Here is a 20,646-nt window from a genome sequence, read left to right as displayed (position 1 = left end):
TGCAGCAGTTAGCCGTTTTAAATTCCAGCCCTGCATGGGACCTAATTCACTAAACTCTCGCAACTTTGCGATATCGCAGTGCAATGCTACAAGACTTGCAAAGAGGTTGCTTTGTTGTCTAACAGAGCCTAAGAGACCTTTGTGAATTAGGCCCCTGAATTCCCATGCATATAACAGAGAAGTCAATTTTCTAATTCATTTTTTACAAGTTTTTACAAGTTAATTTTTTTTTTTATATTCATCCAACCACAAAAAGAATGCGCAAGATGGCAATGACCTTAAATACAAAGAAAAGCGGCAGTGTTTTCAAAGTGGTAGTGAGCTTTTCATCAATACGTAGGCACAGAAAAAAGGTTTTGTGTGACACTTAAATCGAGAATGACAGAAATGTTTTCAAGTTTTTTCATCCCTGAATAAAGAAGCAGGATTTAGCTCAGTTAACAGAGTGCTCACCTGATAGGTCAGGTCAGGTCAGGTCAGGTCAGGTCAGGTCAGGTCAGGTCAGGTCATAGGGTTATAAACCGAAAATGATAGTATAATTTCATTATGACAGCAAGTGTCCTTGTTTTTATGAAATATAAAAAGCATTTCTTGCGTTATTTTGCCATTTACGTGACGTGACCCAATGTTAATATCAGCTCAAACAATAGAAGTCATGTGGTCATGCAAGACCGATTTATTCCGCATGGGCTGACGTCATGGAATACGCCTTTCTTGCATGGCTAGGGATGGGAGAAAATCCCCTCAGTGGACCAAGTCTGGGTTTTTTTCCCCTCATACAAACCAATGCCGCATGATTGGTGCATCAAAGCTTATGGTATGTACTGTCCTGTTTATGGGAAAGTGAGTTTAAAAGATCCCTTACTGCATTATCAGTAACTACTTTGAGTTGATCAAGTGGTTTCTTCTCCCTTTCTCTCAACAAAAGTTTTGATTAACGATACCACTAAAGCACACTGATATATTAATCATCAGCTATTGGATGTCAAACATTTGGTAATTTTTTCAGTCTTAGAAGACACCTGCAACATTTTCTCTTTAGCATCAAGGGATCTTTTTATATGCACAATCCAACAGACAGAACAGCATATACCATGGCCTTTGATATACCAGTCATGGAGAGCATTAAGTGGAATGGAAAAAAATCTGTACTTTAAAAGTACTAGGGTATCAAATAAGAGATTCTGTTACGAGTTATACTATCAGTGGAAAAGTTTCTTTTTTATTATTCTGTCTTTCGTGTCGACTGGGTCATCTATCAAGTGATTTTACTATCTTCTAAGTCTATAACACGTGTTCCTTGATCCATCAGTTGCTCTGTTAATAGATTAATCTATCTATTTACCAATTCTGCATCTATTCAGCCCGGTGGTTCTACAGCCAACACATTCATCCATCCATCCGTCAAGTCAGTCCGCTGATCCATCTTTCTGTCTGTCTGGTTAATCCGTTCATTTACTGGAGTATCTATTCCACTTAGTGGGCCAGTACCAGTAATCTACAGTCACTCTGATTCTTATGGTCTTCATTCTTCCGTTAGATCTTTCATTTGTTCATTCATTCATACAAAAGCATTTGTCTGTTTATCCAAATGTTTGTTATTTCAATATTCCTTCACTGATTTATGTTATTCTTTCAGTTCTCTCTCTCTCTCTCTCTTTCTCTCTCTCTATCTATCTTTCTCTCTCTCTTTCCCCTTCCCTTCTGATGGAGATCCCACTCTCTCAATCTCAGCCTCCTTATCTCCATCTTACCCTCTCCCCATACCTTACACATTTTCTCACCCTCCCTCCATATCTGTCTGTCTCTCTGTCTCTCTTCCCTCTCCTCTCCTCTCCTCTCCTCTGTGTCTGTCTGTCTCTCTCTGTCTGTCTGTCTCCTCTCGTTCTCTCTCTCTCTCTCTCTCTCTCTCTCTCTCTCTCTCTCTCTCTCTCTCTCTCTCTCTCTCTGTGTATATACATGTGTGTGTGTGTATATATATATATATATATATATATATATATATATATATATATATATATATATATATATATATATATAGACAGATATATATATAGACACACACAAACACAGTTAGATCCTCTGCCAATAATGCCTTGGAATCAATTTACTTCTGAACACATACATTTCGACTCAAGCTGACGTTTTTATCAAATTACGGTCGCAGCAGGCTAAAGGACAAATCTACTCAATGGACAGTCAACAACAATTGTAACGTCAGGGCACAGACGTCCCGCCAACCTCCCTGCTGATGGGTGTGTATTTGACAGTGGACAGACAGATAATTCGACGTGGTTCCCATTTCCAGGTCTCTAGGTTACCCATTGATAAATGCTGGTGAGTAAAGACATTGTGAAGGAATGGAGAAATTAAAGAAATCAATCATCAAGTGGTGAATACTCTGTCATCAGTCATTCTGAAAAAATGTATTTATATCAGACTGGCAGTATAAATTTATTTATATCAGACTGGCAGTATAAACTTATTTATATCAGACTGGCAGTATAAACTTATTTATATCAGACTGGCAGTATGAACGTATTTATATTAGACTGACAGTATAAACTTATTTACATTGTATATCGGATTGGCAATATAAATTTATTTATACCAGACTGGCAGTATAAATGTATTTACATCAGAATGACAGTATAAATTTATTTATATCGGACTGGCAGTATAAACTTATTTATATCAGACTGGCAGTATAAATGTATTTATATCAGACTGGCAGTATAAATGTATTTACATCAGCGTAACAATATAAATTTATTTATATTGGACTGGCAGTATAAACTTATTTTTTATCAGACTGGCAGTATAAAGTTATTTATATCAGAATGACAGTATAAAGTTATTTACATTGTGTATCGGATTGGCAATATAAATGTATTTAATTCAGACTGGCATATAAAGTTATTTATATCAGACTGGCAGTATAAATGTATCTGGCAGTATAAATGTATTTACATCAGAGTGACAGTATAAATTTATTTATATCCGACTAGCCATATAAACTTATTTATATCAGACTGGCAGTATAAAGTTATTTATATCAGACTGGCAGTATAAACTTATTTACATTGTGTATCGGATTGGCAATATAAATGTATTTAATTCAGACTGGCAGTATAAAATGACTTATATCAGACTATTAGTATAAATATACATTGTATTTATATCAGACTGACAGTATACATTTATTTATACCACATTGGCAGTATACATGTATTTACATTAGACTGGCAGTATAAACTTATTTACATAGACTATATATATATATATATATATATATATATATATATATATACACACATTATACACACATGGTATATTTATTCTTTATGTAAAGCTATATTTACCATGGAACTTTCTTAGCATACAAAAGCACAAAACCAATCACCCTCTGTGATATACTAACACTTGGAACTAATCTAATTTGATTTGTGGACGTCAATTTCTCCCAGAGCTGGATGCCAACAAGTTGATTATCTAAGAAAGCTCTGTTGTACTAAATCAGCTTTTCGATTATCACAGTTCATATATTAGTATTAACCATTTTCTTTAGTCCACATCCCCGTAATGCAAAGATATTGATTGAAACCGCTCAAGTACAGAGCTACATGTATAACCATCATCACAAGGCCAAAGTATTTAACAGCTGTTAAAGGATAAATCCTGGAAGTGCAAATCTGTATAGTCTGTGGAAATGATACATTTGTGTATTGAAAGGAGAGGAATGACAACTGGACACTTTGTGGAAGGGATGGGAGGGAGGGAGAGGGAGAGGGAGCGGGAGAGGGAGTGGGAGAGGGAGGGGGAGAGGGAGGGGGAGAGGGAGAGGGAGAGAGGGAGAGAGGGAGAGGGAGAGAGAGAGAGAGAGAGAGAGAGAGAGAGAGAGAGAGAGAGAGAGAGAGAGAGAGAGAGAGAGTATGCTGCTGCTACACTTGTCACTACCAAACAAAATTGTACGGGATCTTTTATATCTTTGTTTGCCATGGGGGAAAAAAACCTATATCCATCAATGGGGATTGATCCTGCAACCCATCACAGCAACCACTGAGCTACATCCTGCCCAACATCTTCGAAAGAATATTGAATCATTTTGACTGATAGAATCGTTAAGTGCCACACCACTTTATTGTGATTACTGTGTTAGCAAATAAACAGATCGCCACACTCGGCACATTTAATAATCGTCTCGCAGAATGACTAGAGACCGCAAGACCCAGTCAGATGAGCTCAGTGAATCACTGATTGCATTAACCAATACTCGGACGGTGGCCCTTCCAGTCCAATACATTGCTAGAATCACTGTACTAACTTGAGAGAGGAGTTTGACATTTAATTTTTTTACACAACACAACGAGATACACTGTCACACTTTTATTGATGAGGGATGCAAGACTTGCAATTCATAATTATATTTAACACCTGCATTGATTTGATAGTACTACAAGTAAGTGGTCAGTGGAAAATAGAATGTGGAATGAATGATGGTTTAATGTCACTCCAGCACAAAAATACACATCAGCTGTTGGGTGTTAAACAAAGGTATATTAGTGGAAAATAGAATTTAATAGAGAATTAGACGGAAATTAGGTGGCACTTTGGTATGGTTCATGCTGCATGTGCAGTTTGTAGCACGTGTCATTCAGCCTAGGAGACCGACAGGGTAAGTGGTGTTTTTGTTATTTTACATTATGGTGAAGTATTACTTAAAGAGTGACTGTGTGAAGCAGTATGTGTTATTATGTTACTTAATGTATACTCAGTCAGTCGGTACGACCTAGTGTATTTACAATAAATGAGTTGATATTTATTGGTGTTTTATGTTTTCTATGGGAGGGCTCTGGAGTTAAGGGAAATGACAGGTTTCTGGACTGGATGGTCACAATAGACAAGCACATGTCACAGTTTGAGAGACAAGGAGTGGGTGAGGAGTTGGGTAGCAAAAAAAGCTAAAAGATGTTTTTCCAGATTTGGGAAGACAATAAAATGGAATTCAAAGGCAATAAAGGAATGTAGACTGTTTAAACATTGGTTCTGTCCTGGATCAGGCCTCTGGCTATCCAGAGACAGGACCTGGGACAGACATGCTCAAAACCCTAGTGGTATAGGAGCATGTTAAAATATATCGGACAAAAAACAACTAAAAACAACAACATTGTAGACTACAATTGCATGCACTTTGCTTATTGGAAATGAAAGGAATATTGGTTTAACAACACCCAACACAGTATATAATTAGGAATGGAATATTTTAATGACGTTTATGTCATCACATTTTCAGTCATGGTTATTTGGTAACAAACATAAAATTACAAAATTAAAATTTGTTTTGATTAATAACTCCACTAGAGCACACTGGTTTCTTAATTATTGGGCATCAAACAATTGTTAATTGTGACACAGTCTTTAAAGGAAACCTGTTACATTTTCCCAGACAGGACAGCACATACCATGGCCTTTGATATACCAGTTGTAGGCAACTGGTTGAGATGGTCAAAGCACATCAGGCGAGTGCTCTACCGACTGAGCTAGACCCTGCACCCATTTAGTTTAGAGTGCAAGTGAAGTAATACAGCATCAACGCAAAAAATATTTTCAAAAACATTTAGTTTTTTAAGCTGGTGCAGCAGAGGACAGAAATTGACATACATAATAATGAGAATGTAAAACATATCTTTCCTTAGCCCAGTGTACTATGGTTTAGCAGCTAACAAACATATAATGTCTGTAAATGTTTACAATTTCCAGACTAGTGAAATATTACCAATTCCATTGTTCCACAAGTGCATTAAAAAGAAATTTCAATTTCCAGACTACGTAACAGATTAGCTTGCTCATATCTTGTGTTTGCCTTCATTTACTTCTGAAGAGCACTGCTTCCAACGACCGAAAATGGAATTACTAACTACATTGTAAATCTGAGAATTCAATTTTCCGATGGGAATGATAAGCTTGGAAGTAAGTGTCATGCAATTACAAACCAAGTTCGCAGTAACCTTGCAACCCGTCAAAATATTTCTGTTGAGACTAACACTGCCATGGTAAATGTGTGGAATGAACAGGTCATTGATTGAATTAACCTGCTCTGACACAGAAACCACTGTACTAGAATACGGCAAGAGTTTGGAATCTATATTCATTCAACACTAACATTTAAAAAACTTTGGTTCTACTTCTGCAATAAAAGTGTGGAAGGAAGATGTATCTTACTGAATTAACCTGCTCTGACACAGAAATCACTGTACTAGAATAAGGCAAGAGTTTGTCATCTATATTCATTCAACACTAACATCTGAAAAAAAGAGAAACTAGGAAAAGGTCTCTTATTGATTTAACGTGCTCTGACACAAAAACTGCTGTACTGGGAAAAAACCAGTTTGTGATCTATGTCACTCTATCTTCACATTAAAAAATCTGTACTGCAATGAATTCTAATGCTGCCATATATGTGGGGAACAAACAGTTCTTTGTATGAACCGATTCTGACACAAAAAATACTGTACTGGAACAAATGTAGAGTCTGTTAATTATATCCAATTTACACTATTATTTTTTTAAAACTACTATATTGCAACGAGACAGGCATTCTCCTGCTACGATCAAGATGTGATAAGCGTAGGTATGTCATTGAATTAATCTGCTCTGATACAGAAAGTACTGTACTAGAGTGAAACAAGAGGTTATTTATATTGATCCAGTCAATCCAAAATTTTAAAACAAAAACTGTACTGCAATGAGATGAGAGTTCTACTTTTACCATCAAAGTGTAGTAAGAACAGGCTTGGTGCTTATAAAACTTTTAGAGTCTAGACTCGAGACTTTAATATATTAGAGTCTGAGACAGTAATGTCATGACAAAGCCATACCAATTGTCTGCGTGTGATATCATTAAACTTTGAGTTTGAACTCTAAAAGTTTTATAAGGATAGGACCAAGTCTCTCTCACCGAATTAACCTGCTCTTGACACATAAGGTACTGTACTAGAGTACAACAACAAGAGTCTGTGATCTATATCCAGTTTATAAGCATGGGACCAAGTCTCTCTCACCGAATTAACCTGCTCTTGACACAGAAGGTACTGTACTAGAGTACAACAACTAGAGTCTGTGATCTATATCCAGTTTATCCTTAATTTAAAAACCCCAAAACAACTGTACTGCAATGAGATGGGAGTTCTACTGCTGCTATAAATGTGTGGTAAAAAAGAAGTCTCTCATAGAATTCACCTGATCTGCATGACACAAACAGTACTATAGTAAAATAAGAGTTTGTGATCTATATCCAGTCTATCCTTAATTTACCCACATGACACAAACAATACTATAGTAGCATAAGAGTCTGTGGTCTACATCTAATCTAATTAAATTGGATTTTTTTTTTTTTCTTCACATTATGGTGCTTAGCAAATGACACAGTTTGTGACCACTCAGTCTTTAAAGATCATTTGTTCCAGATGACAACTTGCATAATTTACAAGACCATAATTGATGAAGATATATAAAAAGGGTTAATGTGCATAAGAATTCATGACATTTCAATAAAAGCTGGTTCAAATAAGGTGATGATATGTATTATAATGGTTATACATAATATAATGATCAGTAAGACACTAAATACTTGGTATGAATTCTATACTGAAGGTTAAGTGCAGTCAAATTTGTATACTGGCAACTGTATAGGAATTAGTTTTAAGCAAATGGCTTATATAATGGTTAACTACCTATTTATAAAACTGCAAGCAAAGGGGCATAACTTAAATGTACTTCCTAAAACAATAGTTGTTACACACACAATGTTCATTAGTGTAGATATGAATAGGCAGAAAGATGTTAAATATGTCAACTGACAATGTTTATTGGTATGTAGTTGTTATACACAGAGTCCAGTACACCAGGTTTGACTGTAGACTAATGACGTTAACACTTACTTGGACTGCAGACCTGGATGTGTGTTATACAGTTTCCAGTACATCATGTTTGACTGTAGACTAATGAAGTTAACACTTACTTGGACTGCAGACCTGGATGTGTGTTATACCGTGTCCAGTACATCATGTTTGACTGTAGACTAATGACGTTAACACTTACTTGGACTGTCGACCCGGATGTGTGTTATACCGTGTCCAGTACATCATGTTTGACTGTAGACTAATGAAGTTAACACTTACTTGGACTGTCGACCCGGATGTGTGTTATACCGTGTCCAGTACATCATGTTTGACTGTAGACTCATGAAGTTAACACTTACTTGGACTGCAGACCTGGATGTGTGTTATACCGTGTCCAGTACATCATGTTTGACTGTAGACTAATGATGTTAACACTTACTTGGACTGTCGACCCGGATGTGTGTTATACCGTGTCCAGTACATCATGTTTGACTGTAGACTAATGACGTTAACACTTACTTGGACTGTCGACCCGGATGTGTGTTATACCGTGTCCAGTACATCATGTTTGACTGTAGACTAATGAAGTTAACACTTACTTGGACTGCAGACCTGGATGTGTGTTATACCGTGTCCAGTACATCATGTTTGACTGTAGACTAATGAAGTTAACACTTACTTGGACTGCAGACCTGGATGTGTGTTATACCGTGTCCAGTACATCATGTTTGACTGTAGACTAATGATGTTAACACTTACTTGGACCGTCGACCCGGATGTGTGTTATACAGTTTCCAGTACATCATGTTTGACTGTAGACTAATGAAGTTAACACTTACTTGGACTGTCGACCCGGATGTGTGTTATACCGTGTCCAGTACATCATGTTTGACTGTAGACTAATGAAGTTAACACTTACTTGGACTGCAGACCTGGATGTGTGTTATACCGTGTCCAGTACATCATGTTTGACTGTAGACTAATGACGTTAACACTTACTTGGACTGTCGACCTGGATGTGTGTTATACAGTTTCCAGTACATCATGTTTGACTGTAGACTAATGACGTTAACACTTACTTGGACTGTCGACCTGGATGTGTGTTATACCGTGTCCAGTACATCATGTTTGACTGTAGACTAATGAAGTTAACACTTACTTGGATTGCCGACCCGGATATGCACTGTACTGCCGGCGAGGCGGAACGTGTCACAGTTGAGCGGTAATGGCGTCTTCGACTGCTCCACGAAGGCATCCACGGTGATAATGTCGAGACCTCGGCGCTCCAACATCGGAATCAGTATCTCCCTGTGAAACAAAGAAAGGAATGTTATAGTTTGTTCTGTTTAACGACACCACTAGAGCACTGATTTATTAATCATCGGCTATTGGATGTCAAACATTTGGTATTTTGACAATTAGTTTTAGAGCAGAAACCCACTACATTTTTCCAATAGTAGCAAGGGATCTTTTATAAATAGGATAGCACATACCACTGCCTTTGATATACCAGTTGTGTTGCACTGGCTGGAATGAGAAATAGCCCAATGGGCCCACTGACGGGGATTGATCCTAGATATGACATATGGTTAAGGACCATACAGATATTGAGACAGGAAACCCGCTGTTGCCACTTCATGAGCTACTCTTTTTAATTAGCAGCAAGGGATCTTTTATATGCACCATCCCACAGACAGGATAGTATATACCTTGGCTTTGTTACACCAGTTATGGAGCACTGGCTGGAACGAGAAATTGCCCCTCTAACAACTGAGTGCAATCAATTCTAGAACCCATTTCACCTCAAGCGAGTGTTTTACAACCAATGTATACATCTCGTTCTAAATTAAAATGAAGCAAACAAAATTTAAATGCACATTTTGCTAACCTGAGGTTAATGCCTTGGATAGCTGTTACAATTTCTATATCCTGCATAGCATTGTTGTTGCTCTCAAACTTCAGGGTAAAACAATCCGACAAACTCTGAAAAAATAAACCCACTCGTATAAATTAAACATTAATTTTAGAAATTAATGTAACTATGACAACACTTTAAAAAATGCACCTTATAGCATTGGTGCTGTTACTCTCAGATTTATGAGTAAAACATTCTGATAAACACTGAAAACGAATCCACCAGCATAAGTTAAATAATTAGTTTAGAAATTAGTATAATTATGTCAATCATTAAACAAAATATATAGCTTGTTTCATGCATTTTCTAATCAAGAAAGTGTAAGTTTTAGACAGAACTACTTTCTGTACATTGTTTTCTGAGCTGTATTATTTTTATAAATTAAAGAATTAGTTTAGAAATTAGTGCAATTATGGCAACCATTAAACAATATATATAGCTTGTTCCTTGTATATTCTAATCAAGAAAGTGTAAGTTTTAGACAGAACTACTTTCTGTACATTGTTTTCTGAGCTGTATTGCTTTTATAAATTAAAGAATTAGTTTAGAAATTAGTGCAATTATGGCGATAACTAAACAATATATATAGCTTGTTCCTTGTATATTCTAATCAAGAAAGTGTAAGTTTTAGACAGAACTACTTTCTGTAGTAGTGTAAGTAACCAAGAAAGTGTAAGTTTTAGACAGAACTACTTTCTGTACATTGTTTTCTGAGCTGTATTGTTTTTAAAGGTGCAGACCCTACTTTCAACCCGTGAAAATGGACACTAAGTTTAGTTAATCTACAAACCTGTAACATGTTTTTATAAACTTACAATAGAGTGAAGTAAGAGTCTGTGACGTTGACACATTGAAACACACTTAAAAACAGACTAGGAATTGACTCCACAACCGTTTCTTCTCAGATCCATGTGTGTGTTTTTAAAAATATGAAAAATGCATTTTGTGGTACAGTGAAACCTCTCAAGACCGGACACTCTGTAAACTGGAATTCCCTCAAAACCAGATGTTTTACCCAACCCCTTTTTAAAAACCAGGACAGAACTTAACCTCTCTAAACCAGATCCCTCTTTAAACCGGACATTTGTCTTGGTCCTGAGGATGTCCGTTTTAGAGGGGTTTCACTGTATTAGAAACACCAGGATGACCAGAAACACTTCGGATATACAGAAATGGAAAACCTAAACAATAAAATCTAAGTAAAGTATGATTCCATCTATGAAAAATGGCTCCAATAGTGAAAAATATGTCGTAGAGTTTAAAAACTAGGGTCTGTTCCTTTAAGTAGAAATGTAACATTGTACAGCTAAATATATGTACGAATACTAATTGTAATGAAAAAAATCAATCACTCACCTTTGACCCTGATCTCAACACCCTGTTTCCAGCTGGCGGAAGACCCGGATCGCCATTGACGATGATATTTTCATCCTTGGCACATTCATTAGCATCACCGGTGCTGTTGGCCATAACAACACCCAAGTTGGAGCTCTGGTTTAGAAAACTATCCTGGAAAATAGTAAAATATATCTATTTATTATCCATATGGTTAATAAAAGTAGGTCGTGGTGACCTAGTTATGGTATGCAATTAATACTCCATCATCCTAAGTTGTATCTGCATGCAAGCAGGGCTAGCTCTGGCACTCGCCAATTACGAATTTTGAAAGCAGTTGGCGAATTGTATTTTAGTTTGGCGAAATAATCACATGTAATAATTGACATATTTTAGAAAATAACTCACAATTTCTGCAATTTTTTTAAGTTTAATAGACAATTTAGCAAATTGTTTTGCTCACCCAAAGCTAGGCCTGAAGCAAGGTTTGACAATCCTATACAAATTGATAAGAAAAATATGCTCTGGAAATGAAAAGTCTACGGTTGACAAATGTAGGTTGTGGTGACCTAGTTATAGTAAGTGACACACCATCATCTCAAGTTGTATTTGCATGCAAGGTTTGACGATCCTGTAAAAAAGGATAAGGAAGATGTGGCCGGACAAACATTTCCTTTAATGAAAAATAACAACAGCCGAGTTGGAGCTCTGGCTTAAGAAACCATCCTGCAAAACAACAAAATAACTGATAAAATGAGACCCGAATGTTAGATACAGGCAGGGGCGGGTCATAGGATCAAACCCCATCATTTGGAATCCTGGTGAGCTCGTATTAATTTGGATATGTGTGGGTGTGGACGTAATCCAGTGGTAAAGCACCCGCTTGATGCGCGGTGGTCTGGGATCGATCCCCGTCGGTGGGCCCATTGGGCTATTTCTCATACCAGCCAGTGCACCACGACTGGCATATCAAAGGTCATGGTATGTGCTACCCTGTCCATGGGATGGTGCATATAAAAGATCCCTTGCTGCTAATGGAAAAGAGTAACCCATGAAGTGGTGACAGCGGGTTTCCTCTCTCAATATCTGTGTGGTCCTTAACCATATGTCTGACGTCATATAACCGTATAATAAAATGTGTTGAGTGCGTCGTTAAATAAAACATTTCCTTCCTTCCTTCTTCCCATCATTCGACCTATTTTCTGTTGTTGTTTTTCTCCCATCCCATGGATCATATAGGATTGAAATCTCTCAGTAGACTCTTTCTCCGACTGTGGGGCGGGATTTAGCTCAGTCGGTTGAGCGCTCACCTGAGGTGCTTGTGTCGCAGGATCAAACCACCTCAGTGGTACCATTCAACTGATTGGGGTTTTTCTCATTCCATCTAGTGCACCACAATTGGTTAAAGGCTGTGGTATGTGCTTGCCTGTCTGTGGGAAAGTACCTATAAAAGATCCCTTGCTGCTAATGGAAAAAATGTAGTGGGTTTCCTTTGATAACAACATGTCGGACTTACCAAATGTTTGACATATAATAGCCGATGATTAATTAATCAATGTGCTTTAGTGGTGTCGTTAAATGAAACAAAACTTATTCACTGGACATAGGTTTTTTTTGGGTTTTTTAAAATATATAAATCTTTGAAACATTTTGCTGAGTAAGGACTACAAGACAAGTGAATATCAAAGAGTAACCAATAACTGCATGCAACATAGCGAACCAGCACCAACTCTGATAACACACCAGTCATCAATGGCACAGAGATCTCCACACAAAACCCATGGAATTCGGCCATTGTTACTACACAAACAGCGTGAGAAATGACTTAATATGAACAAACAAAACCTCGTGTACACGACTGTATAGATTTAAAGCCGGGATTGAATCAATAACATGTATCTGTACAGTCAAATTGATAGCAGTAATCCTCGAACAGGAAAAAGCAGACAGGTCAGGAAAATCGTTATCAGAACCAAATACAGGTCAGAGAGAGAAGTCATTTAAATATATGTGTTATGTATTGTTTGTAATTCAATTATAATTCAAACATAATTATACACTGTGATACATAGTGATTTCATTTTTTAAAAACCCATATATGTATTGTTTGTAATTCAATTAAATATAATTTGGTAAATATAACACTGTCACCCCATTTCCTACACCAGTGTACATGGTTTCCCATTTGACCCATTTTCAATCAACCATTGCTTCAAAGGAATAAAATTATGAAACAGTAAAATGAACAAAATAAGAATTCACAATAAAAAATCTTATAGTTGTTGCAACAATGTCCCATAGCCAAGACGGCACAAAAAGCTACATGTAAACACGTACTATAATAACATATGCTTGTGTTCATGACAGAATCTTGGAACGGTTTTCTACGGTCCTCATTAATGTATATGAAAGCAGACTTGGGTGTAGTTATAACTGTGCACGTCAAAGCTATAAACCGTGATAGCGTCACAGGTATGTGATAACAGCTGGTATGTCACCTGATAATAACACCAATATCTAACACAGCTGCCGGATCTACAGTCATAACAAACATGTGTGCGCATCAAAGTTGTAAAACATTCTATAGGAAAAGAACAGAATGTTTTAATAACAAAACTGGGTGAGATGTAGCTAAATGGTATAATTTGATAACATTTGTTGTGTTTAACAACACTACTAGAGCAGACTGATTTATTAATCATCAGCTATTCGATGCCAAATATTTGGCACGTTAATAGGGAGTCACCCATGAAAATATGAAGTCCAAGTATATTTTGGTTGATGACACAACTAGAGCAAATTGATAATAAATCATAGGCTACTGGGTATCAAACATTTGGTAATTTTTATTTATAATTTTCAGAGAAAACCAGCTACAATTTTCCTTTAGCAGCAAGGAATCTTTTATATGTATTTTCCCCAGACACAACAGCACATATCATGGCATTTAATAAACAAACTAAAAGGGCTTTTCCAGTGCCCGTAATAGGTATATCAAAGACAGTGGTATGTGTTGTCTTGTCTGACAAACACTCTTCTACCACTGAGCTGCCACCAATTACCTTCGACATGGCAAAGTTGGTCACAAATATGATATTATATTTATAGTGCATGAAAGTAGAAAATAATTGAGAAACTTACATTTTTACTTAAACTCTTTTTCTTGTAAGCCTTTTTCCTCTTCAGTCTTGTTTCGTGGGGACCTGGAATGCGAGCCCTGGAAAAAAAAGAAAAAAACTTAAAGAGTTATTTCCCTTTAGCAATGAAATTCTAATATAATTATATTATTATACTGGACTCAGTGGTGTCGTGGTTAAGCCATCGGACTAGAGGCTGGTAGGTACTGGGTTCGCAGCCTGGTATGGGTAGGTGTAAGACCACTATACACCTTCTTCTCTCTCACTAACCAACTAACAACTAACCCACTGTCGTGGACAGACAGCCCAGATAGCTGAGGTGTGTGCCCAGGCCAGCGTATTTGAACCTTCATTGGATATAAGCACGAAAATAAGTTGAAATGAAATGAAATATTATTATATTAGTAAACACAGTTACTGCCCTTTGTCAGTGAGATACAGTACTTTGAAGGATTGTTCAGTTTGTAACCACTGAAACACGTCAGCAGCCAATAAAGCCTGCTTAACTGTTAATAGTTTAATATACCATACTTAGATTTTTTTTGTGGCTTAGTATATCAATATACAGTGAAACCCCTGTAAACCGGATACCCATAGACCAAGAAAAAGGTCCTGTTTTATGGGGTATCCACTTTAGAAAAGTTATGTTCGGCACTAATTTTTAAAAAGAAACCATGAAAAATGTCCATTTTTGACAGAATTCTGGTTATGAGGGAATTCCGGTTTTGAGTGAATTCCAGTTTTGAGGGAATTCTGGTTCTGAGGGAATTCCGGTTTTGAGGGAATTCCAGTTATGAGGGAATTCTGGTTTTGAGGGAATTCCGGTTTTGAGGGAATTCCGGTTCTGAGGGAATTCTGGTTCTGAGGGAATTCCAATTATGAGGAAATTCTGGTTTTGAGGGAATTCCGGTTCTGAGGGAATTCTGGTTCTGAGGGAATTCCAGTTATGAGGGAATTCTGGTTTTGAGGGAATTCCGGTTTTCAGAGTGTCCAGTTTTGAGAAGTATCATCATGTTTTTGGTAGCTCAATATTTATTTTAACATACATTAATTACATACGTTAATTACGTACGTTATTTACGTACGTTAATTATGTACGTTAATTACGTACGTTAATTACATACGTTAATTACATACATTAATTACATACGTGTATATCAATATTTATTTTAACATACATTAATTACATACGTGTATATCAATATTTATTTTAACATACATTAATTACATACGTGTACGTGTATATCAATTATGCCCAAAGATGCGTCAGTGTCTGGGTCTGGGCTTGGTGAGTCTAGTGCTATGAAAATATGGTCCATGTTGTTTCGTCTGCTGCCAGATTTCTGCTGTTATATACATCATAACATCCAAAAACACATTTACACACATTGTACGTACATTTCTCCCATCCCTAGCCACGCAAGACAGACCCATTCCATGACGTCAGCCCATGCGGAATAAATCTGTCTTCCATCCCTAGCTATGCAAGACAAACCCATTCCATGACGTCAGCCCATACAGAATAAATCTGTCTCCCATCCCTAGCCACGCAAGACAGACCCATTCCATGACGTCAGCCCATGCGGAATAAATCTGTCTCCCATCCCTAGCCACGCAAGACAGACCCATTCCATGACGTCAGCCCATGCAGAATAAATCTGTCTCCCATCCCTAGCTATGCAAGACAGACCCATTCCATGACGTCAGCCCATGCGGAATAAATCTGTCTCCCATCCCTAGCCACGCAAGACAGACCCATTTCATGACGTCAGCCCATGCGGAATAAATCTGTCTAAGACATCATTGAATTTAACATGGGGAGTATTACGGCATTGGTAATATATGACATCATATCGATGCAAGTTGGGTTAGTTTTAGATTGATATTTTGATATTAAAACCTTCATTATAAAAGCTATCTTGTTAATTTGTAGTGTTAAATTATATTTAACACATGAAACAGACGCAGCAAATATGATAGTGTAGTTTATTTATGATAAAACAGTCAACTAAAGAAGATACTTTTTCAATCATCTTTGTTTGTTCGTGTAAAATAATGGTGTATTTATCAAATGGATGGGAGAAAAAGACTCCATCATATGCAAGCCTCGTCCTGGGTCTAAATTTCCAACACCTCGTGTGTACTTTTTTCTATCCCACATGATGGCATATGATGGGAGTCTATTAGTATTATTTAAGTTAAAGGATAAAATATTTTAACAGCTGACAATAATTTACACTGCCAAATAACTACATTGTAGTTCAGTGAATTTAACAAGCTCTGTGACAACACTCTTTAAATTGTAGTCACTACACAGTTATTGCCCTTTATTAAAGAGTTAAAATTTATAGGTTTTTTAATGACACCACTAGAGCACATTGATTTGTGAATCATCAGCTATTGGCTATCAAACATTCGGTAATTAGAGAGGAAACCCGTTACAATTTTCAAACAGGACAGCACAAATGTGTTTCATATAGCAGTTATGGGAAGGAAGATGTTTTATTTAATGAAGCACTCAACACATTTTATTTATGGTTATATTGGCGTCAGACATATAGTTAAGGATCACACAGATATTGAAAGAGGAAACCGGCTGTTACCACTTCATAGACTACTCTTTTTGATTAGCAACAAGGGATCTTTTATATGCACCATTCCACAGACAAGATGGCACATACCACGGCCTTTGTTACACCAGTTGTGGAGCAGTGGATGGAACAAGAAATAGCCCAATGAGGCCACAGACGGGGTTTGATCCTAGAAAGACCAAGCATCAAGAGATTGCTTTACCACTGGGCTATGTCCCACCCCTTTATCAAAATGTAAACATGTGCCTGAACTTCTTTCATGGGTGACTCACTATTAACATGCAAAATATCTGACATCTAATAGCTGATGATTAATAAATCAATCTGCTCTAGTGGCGTTGTTAATAAAGTAACCGTAATCGTAAAGTGTGACAAGTACCGTTTCTGGGACTCGCTCTTCTTGACGTAGAATCCATCAACCGTGTCTTCGTCTTCTGTGTCCACCTCACTTAGACTCTGAACCTTTGTCTCAGATGAACTGTGCTGCTGCTGGATAACTGGCTTGCCTGGAAGATGAGATCACAGATGTACATTACAACAATAAAATACATTCAGAGTTCCAGTTAGACCAACAAGATGGAGAGAAGACTCCCTTCATTTAATTTAGGGCGAAGAGAGGATATTTAGTGAGAAGTGAGGAGATTTAGGGCCAAGCAAGATTTAGGGAGAAGTAAGGAGATTTAGGGAGAAGTGAAAAGATTTAGAGAAAAGCAAGGAGTTTTAGGGAGAAGCAAGGAGATTTAGAAAGAAGTGAGATTTAGGGAGAAGTGAGAAGATTTAGGGAAAGCGTGGAGATTTAGTGAGAAGTAAGAAAATTAGGGTGGTGTAAGGAGATTTAGTGAGAAGTAAGAAAATTAGGGTGGTGTAAGGAGATTTAGGGAGAAGTAAGAAAATTAGGGTGGTGTAAGGAGATTTAGGGAGAAGTGAGGAGATTTAGGGAGAAGTGAGGAGATTTAGGGAGAAGTGAGGAGATTTAGGGAGAAGTGAGGAGATTTAGGAGGAAGTGGTGTAAGAACATTATTATTTTATTAATCATTTAAAAAGAATTATTACATTATGAAATATACATGACTGAACACTTATAATTTATACATTTGCCTAAATATATTATAAATAATAAACATTATTAATATAATTCAGTTATTTTCCTCTGTTTTTTTTGTTTAATAACTATGCATTAATGATCCATTTTATTTGTCACAAACAGTCGTGTGCTTATAATTAAATAAATTCTAATATACACCTGTAAGAGATTTGCTCACAATTGTTAACATAACTGACTGAGAATTATAGGATATTAAATGAGCTTTCATTTCGTATCATGTTTATGTCCCGAGTAAAATAATTTTCAATTGTCACGAGCTTTAGCGAGTTTAATATCCTATTTATTACCCACAATCAATTTTAATTCATCTCATTTCATTGACGTTCCTGTAAGGTTGTAGTGCGCCAGTTGATGACGTCATCGTGTGACGTCAAAAGTGTTACGTCCCACTTGGCATTCTAGTGGGACGTATCACTTTGATATGTACCAAGATATTTGTAACCATATGGGTAATAATTACATATATCACTTTACACACAGATATGAATAATGAAGATATAAAAAGGTACATACGTTTCTTTGGTGCATCAAGTACAAGGTGGCCACTGGAATCGGAGTTACTATGGATACTGATGTCACACTGTTTGCATAACAACAGGGGCCGATCACCGTTGTTCTCAGAACATTCTGGATGGTGGCAAATCTGAAATAAAAATAAAGTTTAGAAGTACAAAATCTACAAGGACAGGACGTAGCACAGTAGTAAAATATTTTCTTGATGCACGGTCGGTCTAGGATTGATCCCTGTCGGTGAGCCCATTGGGCTATTTCTCATTCCAGCCTGAGCACCACAAATGGTCTTTCAAAGGTTGTGGTATGTTTATTAATCACTCGCTATTAGATGTAAAAATTTGGTAGTTTTGACATATAGTCTTAGAGAAGAAACCTGCTACATTTTGTTTTTGGATGGATGGATGAATAGATGGTTGGATGGATGGTTGGATGGATGGTTGGATGGTTGGATGGATGGTTGGATGGATGGTTGGATGGTTGGATGGATGGTTGGATGGTTGGATGGTTGGATGGATGGTTGGATGGTTGGATGGATGGAGGGATGGGATGGATGGTGGACGAATGGATGGATGGATGGATGGTTGGTTGGATGGAAGGATGGATGGATGGATGGATGGATGGATGGATGGATGGATGGATGAATAAATGGATGGATGGATGGATGAATGGTTGAATGGAAGGAAGGATGGAAGGAAAGATGGAAGGAAGGATGGAAGGAAAGAAGGAAGGAACAATGGATGGATGGATGGATGGATGGATGGACACACAGATGGGTGGATATTTGAACTGATGGGTTAGCGGGGATGGAAATCTAATCCCAGCAGATTTGTTCATACATTTTTGTGTTGAACTGGAATCTAGGATTTATTTTATTACGGCCTTATGATAAATCTTTTCTTTTCTTTTCTTTTATTTGTCTACTGACACGGAGAGATGTGTGATGTGTGACATGGCTCAACATTGATACACGGCACCACATCACACAACAAGGGTACGAAGCAAAACTGTACAAACATTACATGCTACAGCCCATCCATAAACAGATTTAATGAGGTGACCACACACTTTTGTTACTCTTCTTACAAGCACTTTCAACAACGATACAATTGTGAGAGTGAAAAGCAAGAGTCTGTGACGGATGTTTGTGATTGCTGCCGACACATCTTCAGAGTTGACGAAGAAAAGACTTCGTGTCGCCACTAACAAGAGCCAAGAGGCAGGCAAGCAGGGAGGGTGACGTAATATTTAATTTTCAAACTGGTGACTGTATAGTTCTCTTGACAATACCGGTATGTGGCTTAGCTCTGTACCCACGGGTGTGATGGGTGACCATGAAAAGTAGTGATGTATGGCAACATAATATTTAATTTAAGATGATAAATATTACATAGATATAACTAAGGTTTGTAACCAGGGGTGTGATTGGTGACCATGATAAGCAGTGACGTACAGCAACATAATATTTAATTTGATTTTGATGGCTGTTATGTAGATATATGTAAGGTTTGTACCCAGGGTACATGCAACTGGTTTGCAGGCACTGAACTGCTGAATTAGTATTTAAATATTTAATTTGTCTGCAAGGCTTCTATTTACAAGTACATTTGTATCTTCTTGAAAAAATATATACCACAGTATTCAGTAAACACAACTTGTGTAAAAATTTGGGGAGTGATTAATTTCTACTCTAACTAAGGTTATGGGGAAGCATTTAATACCAGTCTTCACCTGGAAAGGCAAGTGATCTCTCCTGCACATACCCACCATGAAAGTTTCAGGAGATTGGCAAATGGATCACCTTGCAATAAATATTTTGATACATTTCAGGAATTCTGTGGGTCCGAACATGGGTCCCATCCCAAAAGAAAGAGGCACTGGAAATTCAAATTTATGTGCTAAAATTTCCCAATATAATAAATTAATTCAACAGTGGTGTACTGCATCATTCTGTGGCCTGAAAGGTAGCACTAAACCAAATAACTTCCGGCTGGGTCAAAGTTCGAGGTGCAACTTTTGATAGAGAAGGGAACACCACAAGTCCTGTGATTGGTGATAAATTGAGTGTGTTGGTTGTAAAAAAAACATTTGTAGTGTTAAAATGTTATTTAACACCTAAAAGAAACATGGCAAATATAATAGTGTAGTTTAT

General features: G+C 37.1%; 1 protein-coding gene across 2 annotated transcripts in view; it reads right to left on the bottom strand.

The window, feature by feature from the left end:
- The window catches only part of LOC121389928 (pleckstrin homology domain-containing family G member 5-like), a 144,179-nt gene that overhangs the window by 106,572 nt on the left and 16,961 nt on the right, over positions 1-20,646 (bottom strand). For both annotated transcript variants that reach the window (XM_041521597.1, XM_041521598.1), the window contains exons 2-7: positions 18,498-18,627; positions 17,259-17,385; positions 14,293-14,368; positions 11,173-11,325; positions 9,790-9,884; positions 9,061-9,209 (exon numbers count right to left, since the gene is read on the bottom strand). In XM_041521597.1, coding sequence (XP_041377531.1) covers positions 9,061-9,209; positions 9,790-9,884; positions 11,173-11,325; positions 14,293-14,368; positions 17,259-17,385; positions 18,498-18,627 — 730 coding nt within the window. The remainder of the gene's footprint in view (positions 1-9,060; positions 9,210-9,789; positions 9,885-11,172; positions 11,326-14,292; positions 14,369-17,258; positions 17,386-18,497; positions 18,628-20,646) is intronic.

Source organism: Gigantopelta aegis, chromosome 15, assembly GCF_016097555.1.
Source record: "Gigantopelta aegis isolate Gae_Host chromosome 15, Gae_host_genome, whole genome shotgun sequence".
Taxonomy (NCBI): domain Eukaryota; kingdom Metazoa; phylum Mollusca; class Gastropoda; order Neomphalida; family Peltospiridae; genus Gigantopelta; species Gigantopelta aegis.
Note: the sequence above shows the minus strand (reverse complement) of the source record. Positions and strands in the feature narration are given on the sequence as shown.